At 52.9% G+C, this 18,563-nt stretch overlaps 1 protein-coding gene across 2 annotated transcripts in view; it reads left to right on the top strand.

Moving 5' to 3' along the window:
- PPP2R2C (protein phosphatase 2 regulatory subunit Bgamma) overlaps nucleotides 1–18,563 on the top strand; it is a 137,490-nt gene that overhangs the window by 95,810 nt on the left and 23,117 nt on the right. For both annotated transcript variants that reach the window (XM_032633684.1, XM_032633683.1), the window contains exon 6: nucleotides 16,100–16,264. In XM_032633684.1, coding sequence (XP_032489575.1) covers nucleotides 16,100–16,264 — 165 coding nt within the window. The remainder of the gene's footprint in view (nucleotides 1–16,099; nucleotides 16,265–18,563) is intronic.

Here is an 18,563-nt window from a genome sequence, read left to right on the forward strand (position 1 = left end):
GACCCTTCCCCCATAGGACGGCAGCGTTCAGCGAGCCCCTGTGAGACACCCACCACCACACCGGTGCTTAAAGCGTGTCAGGAAACGTTAGCATCTGTTTGCTTCCTCCCTCCTTAGTGCTCGGGGCCTGGAAGGCAGAAGTGGATTGGGATGGTCGGGAAGGTTCCAGGAGGAGCTGGGGCTGGAGCTGCTCTGAGGGGTGGGAACTCAGTCTGGCCGCATGGAGAGGGCCGGGCTGGGCTGGTCCTCTGCTGGACCCTCCACTCAGGCACAGACCCCAGCAGGTCCCACCCCTCCCTGGTCCTTAGACACCAGCTAGTCAGGGGTCAGAACACCCGTCTCCAGCTGGCTCACGCAAAACAGACGTTTACTGACTTATGGAACCAAGAGAGCTGCGGATACAGGTGGATCCAGGGGCTCAGACAGTGTCCTGGGATGGCTCTCTGTGCTTCTTGCTTCTGATCTCTGCTCTGGCTTCAGCCTCCACATGGTGGTGGGTTGACACCAGCAGTTCAGGCCCCGCCCTCCCAGAGTAAAGTCCGGGAGAAAAGAGACCCGCTGTCTCTGAACTGTCCCACCAAGTCCCCAGGTGGCACCCCGTGGGCTCTGCCTGGACCTCAGGGGCACCCCTGAACCCACTTCTGTTGGGGGTGCAATGCTCTGGTTGGCCAGGACCCTCCCTGGTGCCGGAGGGGTCAGCTCCACCTCCAGCAGTGTCTGGATCTGGGAAGGGTGGTCTCCTTGGGAGAAGCACTGCTCCAGGAGCTGGGGGCCCCTCGTGGTGGGCGGCACAGACAGACATCCACTGCCAGGTCTGAGGTGCTGACCTGCTTCCCAGCAGAATGAAATGAGGAGTCACACAGGAGCTCCAGGTCTGCAAACGGGGCAGGCGTGGGACTCAGCTTCCTGCACAGCACTCTACAGCTTAGAGAGCAGCTTGCCATTCACAGTCTCACTTGGCGCTCACAGTGGCATGAAAGCCACCCATCAGTGGCAATGTTATCATCACCCAACTTTATGGATGAGGAGATGCAGGCTTGGGGAGACCGGGGCTTGGCCCAAAGTCCCCCCGCCGGGGACAGAGTCCCGTGGCCTGGCCCAGTGCTTCTTGCCTTGCCCTCGGGCTGCAGCCTTGGGACAGCGGCACCCACCCTCCTGGAGCCTGGGTTTCCTTATCCTAGGACTAGGGTGGGGACCGTAAGCCCTGACCAATTTATCTCCCTGGGCTATTATAAGGATTCAATGACACCGTGAATGCTGAGGCCCTTTAAAAATTGCAAAGCCCTGCAGCTGTGGAAGGGATTGTTTAATTTTGTTCGTTTAACCATCAATTTCTCTTCTGTCCCAGGCTCCATGCTGAGCCCGGGGGACACAGGGACAAATAAAAGAAACTCAGCTTCTTCCTCAAGGGCCTCATGCACTGCTGGGAGACCCAGCCCTGACCTGGGTGGTACCGGTGGCGCCATCCTTGCTGTAACTCAGGTCTCCACACTGTGCCTGGGCTACCAGGGAGGACTGAGGAGGAGGCAGGGTTGGGATGCTCCCAGTTGCTTGAGGAGGCTACCGCAGGGCCCAGGGCGCGCGGGGGTGACGTGACGAGGCAGGAAGGTGGGGGGTGGCCAGGACAGCTGCAGCGGGCCTGGCTGATGGTGTCAGTGGGGGACTTACTCCTGGGGACCCCGATCTCCAAACATCGATCATTTGCAAACCTCCTTTGCAAGTGTTACTACGTCTGTACACCATGCGTTCTCTCATTTACTTTTCCAATCTTTTTCTAATTTGTATTAATTTTCTTTAAGTCAAGTAGCTTTAAGTTTGCCTAAATAAATGCATTTTGAAAGGGACTTTAATTTTACTAGCATAAATGAAAGTGAAACGTATCATATACCATAAATAGGAGGTAGCTATAGAGATAAATGCCGTGGAAAAAAAAAGCGGGGGGGAATAAAATCCATCTTCAGCCCTGTCCAGTAGAACTTTCTGTGACGCTGGAGAAGTTCTCTGTTTGCACTGTGTGGTATGGTAGCTTCCAGTCACGTGTGCCTGTGGAGTACCTAAAATGTGGCTAGGGTGACTGAGGAACAGAAATGTTTATTTCATATAGTCTGAATGAATTCACACTTCGAGTTAAATAGCCACACGTGCAGACCCGTAAATGCCGCGTGTTAGACCCCGAGGCAAGTTCTTTCTGTCGGACGTGGGGACGAGGAAGTACTTCAGGTGTTAGAGATATGATCCCGCAAACAGAGAGCTCCTCCCTCGTTCAGCAAAAGGACTAGAAAGTATCAATAACTGAAAGCCTTGCTTGGTGTCTGAGTCTGTGTTCTGAAGACTGTCCAACTCCCTAACTGCTGTCAGGTAATAAGAAGCTATCGCTGCGCTGTAAGCAGGGGAGCAGTACTGGTCACCTTGCAGGGGGCCCCCTGGGGCTGTGGGTGTATGTCGTGGGTGGAATGGATTCCAGCAGACGAGTCTGGAAGCCAGGAGACCGAGTAGATCCAGGGAGACATGGAGATGGGTAGGGTGGAGCGTGGCCATGGGCAAGAAGCCGGGAGGTAGAGCGATAGTTAAAATATAGACTTCGTAGATATGGGGCTGTATCATAACTGACTTTTGGACTAAGGTGGCCAGGGGACATTGGAACAGGTTAGTTGTTATTAAGAAAAGAGGACTAATCCATCCCAGGACTGCAGGCAGACCTGCCCAGTCATTACTGTCAGCTTCACCTCCTAACACAGATGGTGCCCTGTCCACACATTGGAGGGTACACCGTTCGCCAGTATATTTAGTGAGCACCTACTGTGTGCCAGGCCCTGTGCCCGGTGCTTGAATTAAAGAGACAAAGATCCATGCCCTCCTGGAACGGACATATAATGTAATGTTGATAAACCGTTAGTATAATAGACAAAGTATCCAGTACATGAGCAGGCGATAAGTGCTGTGGGGAATGAGTGGGACCAGTGAGCACAGTCGTGTGAGTTTTTCTCCAGCCACGTTTTGCTGCATGGCTGCAGGGGCAGAGTAGGTGGAAAGGGAGCCTGGGTAGCGGGTTTGCAAAGTGAAGATGCAGACATGGGGCTGATGGCATATGCAAGGGAGTGAAAATAATGGTTGGCTCCAGACTCTAAGCCAGGTTGAGGAGGTGACAGCTAGTGACAAGGGGGGAGCATCAGTGGATTGGGGGATGCCAGAGGGGCTTCTCTGGCTGCAGATCTTGCCACATAACTCTGTTGAACCTGTGTGTAGCCTTTAATTTTGTGAAAATGAATTGTTAGTTGATCAAAATATACAAATGTTTTGGCCCTTAGAGATAGGAGAGTGTGAGCGTTACAGAATACTGGAGACACCAGGGCGGGGCTCACGGCAGCCCTGGCCTGTAGAACCTAAGTACCAATTAGGCAGGCAGAAGCAGCTGAGTGGAGTCTCCAGGGTATGTGGTGGCTGTGGAAATGTCCCTTGATGAGATCAGTTCATCAGGGAATGATTTTGCACAAGGCACTCCCCATGGCCTGCTGCGGCTTGGCGACTAGAGTGACAAGACACAGGGACCCAGAGCAGAGACACCTGGCACCGTCGCATGGCGTTCAGCCTCCCCTGGCAAGAAAGGTGTCAGGACTGTGGGTTGTAGGTGTGATGATGGGTCTGATAGCAGCCAAGTAATTAGAAAAGGCGTTGCATTTCCAACGTGGGAGGAGGCCAGAAAGGCAGCTGTGACTCCACGCTGAGCTGGGGAATTGCTCTGAATTTTGAAACACCTTTTGAGCAAGTACCTCCTGGGGGATTCTGGACCTAGGGGTTCACATTCCTTTAACTCTTGCTCTTCAATGTCATGATTTGCCCTGGTGCTGCTGTTCAGTCCTCAAGGCCACTGGGAGTTTTCTGCTATGTTACCATCTCCTTGTGTCCAAATAGTAACACTTTCTACTTAGGCAGAATTGATTTTTTAGCAAAGGTTTTTAAGAGAAAGGAAAACCTTTTTAATAAAGGAGAAAAAGTGTGCATTGTTTTCACCAGTAAGAATAGTGATAAAGCTGACTCAGAGGACCTTTCCTCTTCTAATTCTAGACTTGGCTGCTCTGAACAGAGGGAGAGGAGCCTGGTACTTCCTGAGCCTCTGCCATGTGCCAGGCACATACACGGTGCAGCGCCTTTGTCTGTCACCGAGGCTTCCAGCCTCCTTCCTCTCTCTCACCCACAAAATGGAAAGACGTGCCAAGCACTTTCCATTCTCCCCCGATGGCTCTGGAATCATGCCCTCCTCTCCACTCGAACCAAGGCCCAGCTCAGGTCGTACCATTCCTGCCTGGACTGTTGCCTGAATCCCACCTTGCCCAGCCAGCTGGCCCTCTACAGAGCTTTGAGAGTGGCTCATCAGAGCCTCTGGTCTGACCACATCAGTCCCCTGTGGAGAGCTCTCAGTGGTCCCCAGCAGCATCTGGAGAATGTCCAGATCCCTCAACAGTGCCCAGCAGCTCTTGGTGACCAGCCTTTGCCCACCTCCCCAGAGTCCTGTGCGTCAGGCTTGCCCACACCTTCACGTCACTGGGTTTCCCTTCGTGTTACAGGGGTGGGGGCAGTGCTCTGCCTTCTGCTGATGCTTCTCTGGAGGAGCCTTTCTCCCTCCTGTAGCCTGGCTGGCTCCCGTTTGCCCACATGCATCACTGACAGCCCCCTTTGCCTGGTCACCTCTGCTCTGTCCACCCTGCACCCCTCCCAGGCTGGTCCAAGTCCCTCTGGGCCCACACTCCCTGGTCACAGTGGGCTTTCATCATCTGTTAGTATGAATGCCTCCCCCATTTTCTGCTGAAACCCTTGGGATTAAGAACCCAGGCTGAGCCCTCTCTGTGTCCCCACGCATAATGCAGGGCCTGGCACATCGTAGGTGCTTATGAATGGTTGTAAATGGTGACTTTGGAGGGAGGAAGTTCACAGTTTCCATCTGGTCTTAGGATATAGATGCCTCCTTGCAAACCTGGGCTCCAGGGTCGGGGGCTCCGAGACCCCAGACACTAAAGAGAAGCGCTCTGGGCTCCGGCAGAATTGGGCTCAGACTCATTGCTTTACCTCCTTTGTCATCGATTTCCATGACTGCAAAATGGGCCAAATTCCTTATCATATGGATATTTGTAAGGAGTAAAGGAAGCATTCACATAAAGGGGCCTGGCAGTTGGCCGGTATTATTTTCTCCCTTAGACGGTGGCCCCTCAAATACTTAAGGCTGTTTCTCATCTTCTCTGGTCATTGAAGCCCTTTTTCCCCAGTGCCATCTCCACATCTATTTAAACAACCTCTCAGTCCTTTAATGCCAATATTTTGAGGCTCTTAGGCGGCACTGGGTGATTTTTCTTGAGTTTGAAGCATCTTAAAGGTAACAGATTGCACAGGAGGCCTCAGCTGACGGACCTCTGCTTTATTTTTAGCACCCAGAAACTTCTAAAGATGGTTCAGTTGATTTTTCTCCCCACTGAGCGATTTCTCATGGTGGAAGCTGGCATCACACCAAGCCTTAGCCTGGAACAAATTCCTAATTCCTATTTATGGAGCAGGTGCTGAAGCTAGGCTGGATGTTGAAGCAGTTCCAAATCTTGGTTAGCACTCGGCCACCTGTGGACTGGGCTTCTTTTCTGCACAGGGAGCTAAGGAGGGGATCGACCAAGGCCCCTCCATGTACCAGACTCTGTGCTGGCCAAAACCCTAGAGCCTGGGGTTCAACCCTGCCTTCAACACTCACACAGCGACCCTGACAGTCACTCAGGCCTTCTGAGCCTCACTTTTCTCCTCCATTCAAAGGGGTGTGCCTCCTGTGCTGGGGGCTGTGAGAGCAGCACGGCAGGTGAGCATAGGGGCTGATAGGCTATAAACACAGGACCTATACCAGCCCATGACCACCATCAAGCACCTCACAGGCTGCCTCCTTTCATCCTCCCACAGATAAGGAAAGTGGGGCGAGTCTGCTTAGAAATGCCCTGAGTCTGAATCTCCAAAGTCAACATTTCACCCAGAAAGCATGTTGTTAAACTGTTATCAGCACCACTGCTTTGGGGGCTCAGCAAGGCCAGGCAGTTGGTTGGGTTCCGCGGCAGCCGATGGCTCCTGTGCGCTGTCCGTGGTGCTGACCCCATCCGAAACCAGAGCTGCATCCCACCATCACCCTCACCACTTCCCACACCACCTTCACCTCTTACTGAGTGCTTTCTCTGTGCCAGACAGCACTCTGTCACCGTGCACATATTCAACCTATGTAATCCGCCCGACATCACTGTGGAGTAGACAAGATTAACATCCCCCTTTTACCGGGGAGTAAACTAAGCTACAGAAAGGTTAAGTAATCTACCCAGAGTCACCCAGCTGGCAAGTGGGTGGGATTCAGACTTGGGGCCTCTGGACGCAGAACCCATGCATGTCATTGTCACGCCACACTGCCCCTCAGTCGTGATGGTAACAGCCCCCAGGACAGCCACTGTTACTGCACGTTTATCGCAGGCACTGAGCTGAACGCACCGCACTTACTACACTTACTCCTCACGGCAGCTCGTGTAGGTGGTGCTGTCATTCTCTCCATTCTGAGAAGTGGGTGCACCTGCCCATGGCCCTCCTAGCCCTCAGCCACTCAGATTGTCCGTCCAGTCCTGTCAATGCAATAACGTTTCTGGCTCTTGTTTTACATCCTAAGGGAAGCAGGTGCTTTTTGCACTGTTGCAGGACAGAGTGGGGATTGATTCGTAACATAAGTGGCCGGATGCATGGGGTTTGGCGGCTGTTTGATGTTTCTAACATTTCCTCTGGGTGGTGGGACATGCAACTCTATGGCGCTTCCTGTCTCTTCCTGAAAGGCCTCTGTGGCACTTCTGTAACACACTCCTGATTAAAACCCCCTTGACCCCAGACCACAGCCCTGTCAGCTGCCCTGTGTCCCTCCGTCTTGGGGCTCCAGCAGCCTTACCCTCTGCCTGGATAACTCCTGCTCACCCTCTGGCCTCGGCTTAATGCCTTTGCCTCAGAGGACCCTTCCCTGACTCTCCAGACCAGTCAGGGCCTTGTTATAAATCTCATCACGTGCACCCTGTATGTCTCTCCTGGAGCATCCATCATGGGGCTAATATCTGGTTTCACTGCTGGGCTAGGAGCCCTGAGAGGTTGGGACAGGGTCTGGTTTGCCCCTTCTCGGTGCCATGAGAAGGTAGCCACCTAGGTGTGTGTCCAAGCTCTGTCCCACCTTGGGTTTCCCCTCCCAACTCTGGGTTGGATACAAACCCAGGCATGTAATCCAGCACAAACCCTCACTGTCTTTCCAGAGTGTCCTTCCAGGCAACAAACATTATACCTTTTGCACCCTGCTTAATTTCATATTTGTTTCAGAGGAAGAGAAATACTGATTCTGATTTAACTCACTTTAATTGCTGTCAAAAGTACCAGCCATGTGCTAGGACCTTTATCTCCTTGATGAAGGAGATGTCATCTCCTTAAATCTTCATTACAGCCCTGCAAAGCAGATGGTATCCACTCATTCTACAGATGAGAAAAGCAGGGCACAGAGAGGCTGAGAAGTTTTCCAGAGGTCACACAGCTGTTATTCGGTGGGGCTAGACTGTCAAGCCCTGGTTTTTGTGACTCAGAAGTCATTTCTTGCCTGTCTAAGCATTTGGGAATCACGTAAGCTGGCTTTTGGAAGAGGTGTGCAGTCTGGCTCATCACACAGAGAAAACACTCCAGGGTTTCAGTGGGCTTGCGCAGTGAGCGGTTACTCAGAACAGCCCTTCTCCCACGGCCCAGCATGGTCCCAGCGACCTGGTTCTTCTGTTTGAGTGAGATTGCACCATCATAGTTAATAAGGTTCTGAGCAGGGAAGGGAAGGAGGCTGTTGTGGGGTGAATTTTGTCTCCCCAGAATCTGTATGTTGAAGCTCTAACCCCCAGCGCCTCCGAATATGACTGTATTTGTAGATGGGTCTTTAAAGAGGTGATTAAGGTAAAATGAGATCATTAGGGTGGGTCCTAATCCAGTATGACTGGTGTCCTTATAAGAAGAGGAGATCAGGACACAGACATATACAGAAGGATGACCACATGAGGACACACGGAGAAGATGGCCACGTGCAAGCCAGTGAGAGAAGCCTCGGAAGGAGCCAGCCCTGATGACACTTTGATCTTTTGCACTTTCAGCCTCCACAACTGTGAGAGAATCATTTCCTATTGTTTAAGCCACCCAACTGTGGCATTTCGCTATGGCGGCCTGAGCAAACTAAAACAGAGGCACAGGTAGCCAGGAACCTCCAGTAGGATCTGATGCGATGAGGCCGGATTGTTCACAGTTCATGTTTGTAGCCAGGTCATCTTTTGGAGAAAATTTGCTGAAAAAAAGCAGCTTTGCTGGCCACACCCCAGCGAGACTGCCTCCCTGTGCAGGAGGCCTACAGGCCCCTCCACACTAGCGTCCTTGGGGGGCCTGTGTAGGGCCCCTCGGGCGGTGTGGCCTTTGGCAGAACCGCCTCCATCCTTACTCCGCAGCTGCCTGGTCACCATGGTAACAGGCCCCCCGCCACCCCACTCCTGAGCGTGTGCTCCTACAAGGACATCTGGATAAACCACACTTTGGTCAGTTCAACCAGTGGAGCTCAAGGCCACATCCTTCTCCTCATGGAGCCCTTGCCCACTCTCAACACCCAGCTTGCCCAGGATACAGCCAGTCCAGCGAGCCCCAGCAGCAGGGCCTTTGCGGGCGCTGACCCCGTGGGAGAACTCCACGTTGTGTGGAGGTGCATTCACTCCAGGATAGAGTGGGCAGTGGGAGGAACACCGGCTGGAAGTTCGGAAGCCAGGATTCCATCCTTGTTCTGCCTCCACCTCTGGCCCTGTGCCGGTCACCTCCCCACCCTCATCTCCCTCTCCTCCTTTGTGGGATTGGAGGGTGGGTGGTCCCTTCCGCAGGGACATCCAGGTCCCCGACCTGAAGGGGGCTGCCCTCACCAGCCCTCCAAGGGCTTGACTGTGTTTCAGAGCTCAGTTACTTGCTGTGTCTTTACAAACATTTGTCGTGGCATAGCCGCTAAACCCCATCACGGTAGTTGATACTTGTGTAATTCTTTGGCATATATGGAGTGCTTTACATACCTATTTCTCGCTGGAGCCCCTCAGTGGAACGAACCAATGATGTTTATTCATTTCACGTGCCTGACTCATTTTATGGTCAGCGGAGATTTGCCCAAGAAATGAGTGATGGCCCTCATACCGGTGCTCCTGGGATAGGTAAGGGAGACCAAGGCTCTGAGAAGTGCACCTCAGACCTCAAAGGAGTGAGGGCCACAACAGCATAGCCACCTTCTCTCCAAAGTTTCAGGACCCTCCCAGTGGGATCCCACAGAGCGGTGTGGCTTGGAACTGATCGGCCATGGTGCCTGGGGCTGGTGTCACCCCACTGGTTTCAGGACACCAGGCGATGCTCTTGGCAGCAAGAGATGAAGGAGTTTCTATAAAAATCTCTGCAAACCTGATGACTCTGCAAAGGCTCACCTGGATTACATTCCTGTGTCCTTGGCAGTAAGAACCACAGACTTCCTTCTGGAATGGAACAGGACAAACCCGTTTCTGCGCTTTACTGACCCCCAGGCGTCTGGCACACTAGCAATAAAGGGGGGCTTCTGTTACAACAGCAAGATTGCAATCCCTCTTCTAAACCTGGGCTACTTCTACACCAGTGGGGAGAGGTGGGAGCATGAATCCACCAGTTTATAAAGCTTGATGGGAACACGGCCACACCCATTCATTTCCATATTGTCTGTGGCTGTTTTTGCATCACAGAAGTGGAGTTCAGCAGCCTGGACAGAGGAGATCTTGTGACCTGCTAAACCTAAAATATTTCCTCTGGCCGTTTACAGAAAATGTCTGCCAACCCCTGGTCTAGAGGGTTACATGTGTGCTCATTTACACTTGGCCACTGAAGGAAAAGGGGACTGGAGCCAGACAGCTGCCCGAACCAGAGCTATCTTCCCAGGCCCCCGGGTGCCCCAGGGAGGCAGCAGCCCCTCCTGCCCACTTGTCCACGCTCCCGTGGCTGTGTTTTTCCTCTCGTGTTCCTGGAGCCTCAGCTCACACTGGTCCAGAGAAGTTGAGTGACTGGCCCAAGGGAGGCGCCGCATGGATCTAAGGCAGATTTAAGCCACTTGCCTGCCGTGTTATGCCACGTGCCTTCTTAGGAGTTCACTTCCAAAGCACCTACTCCTTGCCAGGCCCTGTCCTCAGCACATCACGTGCGCCATCTTAATTAATCCTACCGCTACCCTAGGAGGTAAGGCGTACCATTGCCATTTTGAACTTGGGGTAACTGAGGCACAGAGAGCTTTAGAAACTTGCACACACAGCTAGCAAGCAGACAGAGCCCGGATTCAGCCCCAGGCTGTCAGGGGCCGGAGTTCTCGTCCCCACTCTGCTTTGCCTCCCAAGTCACAGCATACTGCATACTGCATATTGCAGCTTCCGGAACTCAACTTAGTTCCAGTCCCAGGCTGGTTCCCCCTCTGCCTGGCCCCAAGCAAGTGGCTTCTCTTTGCGGAGCCCCCATTTCCTCAGCCACAGAAAGGGGGGGCACCTCACTCACACGTGGAGAGGATTGAACAGACACAGATGTGAAGCTATCTGATCAGCCCGCAGGGCATTTCAGGTGCGCACAGGTACCAGTCTGGTATAAACTGGAGCTTGGGGTATAAACGATCTTGCCTGCACCCAGATGAGTGAAACAGATGATAGGTCAGCCAGTATTTGCAGCCTGAACAGAAGGCCTTCTCTTGTGGGTGGAGAGTAGGGGAACCCAACCCCCATTTTAGGGAGTTCACTCTAGCTGAGACTGGGGGGCTAACCAGAGGCGGGGAGCCCCACTGAGGCTTAGGCAGCCTGGGCTGAGGGCCAGAGCAGAGGGACCTCCAGGTGGACTAGCACAGGCCACGGAGGCAGGTTGGATGTGATGGAGGGAGAGGGAGGGATCCAGAAGCCGCCCTGACTCCTGGCTCTGCGTTTCAGGGCTGGGGCTGCTAAAACAGGGAACTGCAGGGAAAAAGGAGGTCTGGAATGGAGGTAGAGGAAGCTGTCCGTGATAACTAGCATTGCACCCGTGTCTTTCCCCCAGCTTCCAGGAAGCAGACTGGGTGTCTGAGTTCCCAATGGATGCCATAACTTCCCACAAACTGGGCAGCTTAAAACACCAGAAATCTATCGTCTCATGGTTCCAGAGGCCTGAAGTTTGCAGTTAAGGTGTTATCAGGGCTGTGTTCCTCTGAAGCCTCCTGGGAAGGATCCTTCCTCGCCTCTCCTAGCTCCTGCAGCCCAAGGCATCACCCCAGCCTCTGCCTCAGATGCCACATGGCCTTCTCCTCTGGGTGTCTCTGTTTCTCCTTCGGTGTCTCTTATAAAAACACTTGTGATCAGATTTAGGGCCCACCCAGGTAATATAGGAAGACCCCATCTTGAGATCTCAACTTGATCATATCTACAAAGACCCTTTTTTCCAAATAAAGTCACATTCACAGTCTGTGGGGGTTAAGATGTGGACATGTATTTGGGTTGGGGGGGCAGAGGGGAGGCACCATTCAACACACTGCACTGGAGGAAAATACATCGCGCTCAGCCAAGGGGTGTGGACCGGAGCTAGTCTACCTTCTCCCTTCATCCTCTCCGCGTGACCTGCTCCCCTCTCCGCCTACCTGTGTCTGATAAACTTTCCTAGGAGGGAAAATCATTCTTAGCTGCCAAAGTGTGATTGAAAGTTAAGCAAAAGCCATCAGACACTTGGAGTACAACTAGATGGAAAAATAGAACATGAATAATTCATCCAGCTTTGCCAGGGGGCGGGGGGCTTGTAAAGGAGTCTAACTGTGCTCCTTCCCAAGAGAGGTCAGTCCTGCCATGAAAAAAGCACTGGCTACACGTGGGATTCATGCAGCTGATTCTGAAGTGGGCATGGGGGAAGCCACCTGTGGGTTAATCCCCGAAATGAAAGCGTGCTCCAGGGTCATACTCAACCCCTGATTTTGCAGATAGAGGAAACCGAGACTTACACATGGAAGTGATTTCTGCATGTGGAACTGAACATTCCAGAGAGAGGTAAAACCAGACCCTGGCCCAAGGCCCCCAACTTCCAACCCAGCACTGGTCCTGCCAAAGTCCAGGCCACTGTGTATGGTCAAGTGTCTCAAAGTCCACAGGCATGTGGCCACTCAGGTGGGAGTCCCGGAGGAGTGTTTGTGGTGTCTGTTTGGGACGTAATTACCGTGCTCTGGAGGCTTCTCCGCACCTACTTCGCTGGTCAGGAGTCCGTCTCCAGGCCCCTGCTCTGTGATGTGGCCATGGGGATTCAGTAGGGACAGCCCCTCTCGATAATTTGGCTCTCACACACCCGATGGCCAGTGAGGAGCTGAGCACCCACAGGGAGATCCTCGTCCTGTGACGAGCGGAGCCAGAGGTCTTGGAGAAGCCGTCCCGGGACTGGGTGATGGTGGACCCGCTTGGATGGCCACGCCCTGAAGGACGCTGTGCTGTCTTGGAGGTGCTGGGTCAGGCTGTGGGCCCTGGGATTCAGAGGCACACATTGGCCATGACTGTGCTTTTGTCTTCCTCCCCCAGCATCAGGTGGAAAGGAAGCTCTGTGCTTCACATCATCTTTCCCCAGCACCCACTGTATCCTGTCCTTTCTTTGAAACAGCAAGAGAGATTCCCCGAGTGATGCATAGGCTGTAAGAGCCGTGGTCCACGGCTGTTGATGGGACCCAGGCATTGGAGACTCTGTCTCCTCAGCCCATGCACAGGGTCCCCGGTCCACGTGGGTTCCCCCCATGGCCGGCTCTGTGTAGCCCTGGTTCAGGCATGTTAGCTGTAGAGCCTGCAGACATGACTGAACCCCGCAGACTTAGCCATCATGGCCTCGTTCAGAGTTCTAGCAAGTGTTTGCAGAAGGCAGGCCAAAGCTGAACATGGTGGTTGTGAGGCGGTCGGGGGCGGTTGGAGTGCTGTGGGTCACGGGAAACAGGAAGCAGGAAGCACGTGGACTATAATCAGGCAACACCCATTTGCTTGGCTTTGGCCCCTATGTGAGCCTGGGACCAGCGTCTGGGGGCCTGAGAGAGGAGGCTTCACGCCACCACACTGCCCTCTCTCTGGCCACTGGCGTCCACAGCCTCCCAGGTTAGAAAGATGGTTCATAAACCCCAGTTTCGGTCTCCAAGAGCCAGAGTTCAGACGTCATACCTCTGATCCCTTCTCTGTTGGGCTGGATTCCAGAACATCTTGAGGCCGGGAAGGAAAGAGTTTGGACACTGACGCAGTCAAGGGGGTTAGGTGATCCTGAAGTAATAATCAGAAAGTCTCAGAGGTGACAAGAGCCTGCTGATTGGCCCTGAGGCTCACGGCACAGCACGTGCCAGCTCTCAGAACTTCAGCCTGGAAGTGACACGCATCACTTGTCGCTTCTGCCCTCCATTCATTGGCAAAAGCAACAAGTCACAACGGCCTGAGCCCCCTCAGGCCGGGTGACAGGTCTCCCTGGGGTGCTGAGGGAACCACCTACAAGGCGAGGCATCTTTACTCCCTGAGGAGGGTATAACCCTGGGAAACACGGTAAAACCCCACGTCCCCTGACAAGCGACACAACCGGGACTCAAACCTGACCTGCGTGCCCTAAGGCCTGGCACTGCTGTTTCTCCCAGGCCCTCTTTGGCTTTTGTGTCCCAAGTCCTGTGGGAGAACCTCAGTCCCCGTTTGCAGAACATCTGACAGGTGCTGTACTCATGCGCGTTTCTTAAACGACGGCACTTTTTCTCCAGACACCATTTGAAGTTCAGTGGGAAATTAAAGCCGTTCTAAGCAGGCAGAGCCCATGCAAAGTCATGAGCGGGGGCTCAGGCTGAGAAGGATGGGGCTGCAGGTTGATGTTGATGGAATTCACATTCCAGAAGTCTTGGCTCTTTTTCTCTCTCAACCTTTAGTCTCACTTTTTCATGATTTAATCTCTGCTTCTTATCGTACCAGAAAACCACAGTTTCCTGGGAAACCAATTCAGGCACTGACGACATAGCTCCTTTTTTCCCTCTCTTTCTATTTTGATGTGATTCTAAGTTTCTGGTTAATGGTGTGCTTCTAGCAAGCAAGATTTGAGCATCTGCACAGAAAGCCTCCTCTGATTGCACAGATTCAACCATCTTTTCTGATGTTTTGTAAATTCTACTGTTTATAGAAGTCAGAAAATGCCTCTTTCTTACTGAGAGAGGAAGCAGCCTGGGGCAGGTGGAGGAGGGGGTGCTGACAGCAGATGAATGTCAGAGTTTCAATCAGTATTTTCCAGATAAGAAAAAATAGGGCTTCCCTGGTGGCGCAGTGGTTGAGAGTCCGCCTGCCGATGCAGGGGATGTGGGTTCGTGACCCGGTCCAGGACGATCCCACATGCCGCGGAGCAGCTGGGCCCGTGAGCCATGGCCGCTGAGCCTGCGCATCCGGAGCCTGTGCTCCACAACGGGAGAGGCCACAACAGTGAGAGGCCCGCGTACTGCAAAAAATAATAATAATAATAAGAGCAACTGACATTCGTTGAGCTCTGCGATGTGTTAGGCAGTTGCCGAGGGCTTTGCCTCTTCTCATCTTCACAGCAAACCTATGAGGATAGAACTGTTAGCCCATTTTACAGATGAGGAAACTGAGGCATGGGGAGCTGGTTGGATGGTGGGGGGACTCACCCAGGATCACACAGCCAGGAGGTGGCAGAGCTGGCATTCTCTGAATCCAGAGCTCACATGAAAAGAAGAGGGAGGAGGGGGCATTTCCATAAGAGGGAACGGGCTGTGCAGAGCCCCCAGGGGACTGGAGAGACCAGAGACCGAAGGTGTCGCTGTTCGAGAGGAAAGTGCCTTTAGGGCAGAGCGACTAGTAGGATCTGAAGCCAGAAAGGTAGAGAGAGGCCAGGGCATGCCAGGCCTTGAATGCTACAGCAAGGGGTTATGATTTGCTGTTGTAGGCAACAGCGAATGGCCAGGAATCCAGCCTCACCACTTACTGCTGAGCCACCCTGGACAAGTTGTTTACCCTCTCTGGGCTCCAGCATTTCAGTCAGAGATACTTCCTTTCCAAGCAACAAAATTCTTGACACTAAACAGAAAATGGACTTATTGGGCCCTATATTTAACCGTCCAGGGGTTACCGTTTTCGGGTGAATCCTCACCTAGGATTCTAAAGGTACTGACAGATCTTTCTCTCCATCCACTCTGTCTTTGGGGCGGTCTGCCCCAGCCCCAGGCTCCGGGTTTCCCCTTGTCATGGCAGCAGATACAGTCCCTTCCTCTCCACACCACCCAGCCCGCAGAGATGACAGAGCTGCATCCCAGCGTTCCCAGTATTCCAAGTCTGGAGCCCCTCCCCTGGCACATCTGACACCAGATGCTATCCCTCGTGGTGACTGTGAGTGGGAATGGAAGGCACGGATTAGAGCTGAAAACCCAGAAAAGCAGAGAACCTTTTCCCCAAAGCAGAGTCTTGATGCTGTGGGCAGAAGGGAGTGGGCGCGGGTGGGGGTGGGGGGAGGGGAGAGGGGAGAAGGGGGAGGGCGGGGCGGGGGCGGAGGGGAGCCAACCGATACCTGTCCACTCAGCTCAGACACGATTCACAGAGTGACGGGGAGAACTGCAGTTGTTCACCTAGTGTGTCCACAGCCCAGCATGTAGTAGGCACTCAACAAACGCTCCTGGCCTCCTGCTTGGCAACTGAAAGAGGAGGGGCAGAGGGGAGAAGCCTCAAGGGTTGCCCTGCGTGGGGCAGGGCGGCGGATGGGCACTGGCTGGAGAAAGGGCACAGGTCAGGGAGGAGGCGGCAGTCCCGCCTTATGGGAACAGTGGGCGGGCATCCAGAAGAGACAACCAGCAGTTGTTCGACGACAGTCAGGTCTGCAGCTTGGGGACTGCGTGGCGGGGTGTTTGTCCAGGAGTCTCAGGAACGGAGCCAGCTCAGATGCGGGGTAGGTGGGTGTGCCGACGAGAGGCGTCGGGAAACCCGAGGGTCTCTGAGCTGGGAAAGGCAGAGCCGCGAGGGCGCCCTTCCTTCACCGCCCCTTCCTTGACTCGGCCACCCAGACATCGTGGACATCAAGCCGGCCAACATGGAGGACCTGACGGAGGTGATCACCGCGTCCGAGTTCCACCCGCACCACTGTAACCTCTTCGTCTACAGCAGCAGCAAGGGCTCCCTGCGCCTCTGCGACATGCGTGCTGCCGCCCTGTGCGACAAGCACTCCAAACGTAAGTACGCATGCCCGGCGGGGCATGTCTGGGTCTGCACTTGTTGGAGCTGCAGTCCCCCGTCCATGAGCCCCAGGGCTCCTCCAGCGGAGTCCTGGGAACAACCCCTCTCTGTGCGCCGAGCCTTCTCCTGAGGGCTGAGGTGTCAGCACTCAGGGTGGCGAGGGCAGATCTCCCTCTCTGGGTGGAGCGAGGGCCAGCGGGGCACACACAGCCATCCAGGCAGGCTGTCTGTACCTGCCATGCTCCAGGCACTATTCTTGACACAGGGCTGCAGCAGGAACCAATGGACAGACAATAAACTCCTAACCAGGTGATGTGATGTCCAGAGTGGTGAGTGGTTTAGTAAACAGCCGCCAAAAAGCAGAGTATAGGGAGGGTCGTGTCAGTGCCACTGACTGAGGAGGTTACAGTGGAACAGTCTCTCTGAGGTGCTGAAGAAGTGCGCCATGCAGATCTCTGGGGGAAGAATCTTCTAGAAGGGGGACACTGCAGGGGGCAAGGCTCCAAGATGGGAAGGCACCAGTGTGGCCAGATGATGATGTCTGTATAATGGAATATTGTTCAGACATTTAAAATACTAACTTAGGAGGTTTTTAATGACATGAGGGAATGATGTTTAAAGATTCCATGGGGGAGAAAAGCAAGGCAATGGCTACTTCACTGAAAGAATGGAAACAGAAAAGCATGGAAAGAAATACTTCCAGAAATTGTCCCTGAGTGTGTGTGCAGGAAGGATGGAATTTAGGGAGAATAGAGATGGTTTTGTGTCCGCCCACGCTGCTTGAATGACGTTCTTCGTGGGCTGGATGTGAGAGTCAGAGCTCCTCTTGGCTTCTGTAACTGTGTTAGCTGGTTCCCTGGGGTCTGAACAAGCAGCCACCCACCAGGGCGGCCACCACTCATACATTTCCCCAGCCCAGGCACACAAGCATAGATTCCAGGCACGTCCTCGTCATACGCCCGGTGGTGTGGAGCTGCGTGTGAATCAGCCCACAAAGTCAAGTGCAAGAGCTGTAACTTTATTTTGATGACTCAACTCCATTGAATTTCTCGTCCCCTCTCCTGGGGCTGTGATGAGTATTAATTAACTATAGGGCCACGGAGGAGTCTGCCTCTGGAGAAGTTCCAGAAGGCTTTGGCACGGCCAAGGTATGAAGGGAGGGACATCGCACCTTTTGACTACCAGGGGCTTTTTCAGTGGCTGGTGACACTGAAGGCAGGAAATTTTTGCATAAATGCAAAAATTATGCTTTTGGCATAAATGTTCATAGATGAAGTTGGCCTTTAATTTTCTTTGCCTACACTCTTTGCCCAGTTTTATTAAGAAGATGGTTCTCTTGTAAAATGAGCTGGCCGATTTCTCTTTTTTCCCTAGAATATTTAGTATAATATATCAGCTCCTTGAAGTCTTAGTAAAACTCAAGTGTAAATCTTTTTTGATTATTGGTTTATATAGGTTTTCTATGGGAGTTAATTTGCATCAAAAATGTATGTTAAATTTTTCTAGAATTTTCTTTTCATTCTCAAACTCAATACTCTGCACTTTCTCATTAATGCCAGTGGCAGGATTGTTCATCAGTCTTTGTACAATACATTACAGCTTCTGTTTTCCTTCCCTCATTTAATTTGCCATAAGTTGTGAGTAGAGGAGATATCCGCCCTGCTGTTTGCTTTCTCCAGATCGCGTTTGTTCTTAGCCCTTGTCTGGCAAGGCCTTGTCTTGCCAATTAGGTAGTTATTTTTAATCAGATCAAATGGTTGTTATTGGAGCCAGGTCTCTTTATAAAGAGACTTGGAGGTTAGGACCCATTCTTTGCATCTCACTTCTATATATTTACTTAGTTAGTACTCAGAACTCAGGGGATGGCTGATAGAGACACCCCCAGAGATGAATGGTCACAGCATCATTTTCTCAACAGATAAGACCGTGATTTTCTGTTCTCTGAAGGAAGGGCGTCCCGGATCACAAGTGGATCACGTGTTGACTTCTGCCGTTGGGCCGATGAGGAAACCGAGGTCAGAGAAATGCAGTGGCTTCCCCAGGCTCCTCCCCGTCAAGGGCAGAGCCAGGAAGCACGGGCTGCTGCTACCCAGCCCACAGCTTGCTGTGTTTCTCCAAAGCAGTAGAAATCCGGGTCTTTTGTCTGCTAGTCATTATGACAGGGTAACCATGGAAACGACTGTGCTTGAATCCTCAAAATAGACAGTTATTTCTGCTTTTCACAGCACAGAGTCTGCCAAAAGGAAGGGCTGTGCCGAAGCACGAAGATTCCCTAGAATAGGTGGTAATGACAAT

The sequence above is a fragment of the Phocoena sinus genome, chromosome 5, assembly GCF_008692025.1.
Source record: "Phocoena sinus isolate mPhoSin1 chromosome 5, mPhoSin1.pri, whole genome shotgun sequence".
Taxonomy (NCBI): Eukaryota; Metazoa; Chordata; class Mammalia; order Artiodactyla; family Phocoenidae; genus Phocoena; species Phocoena sinus.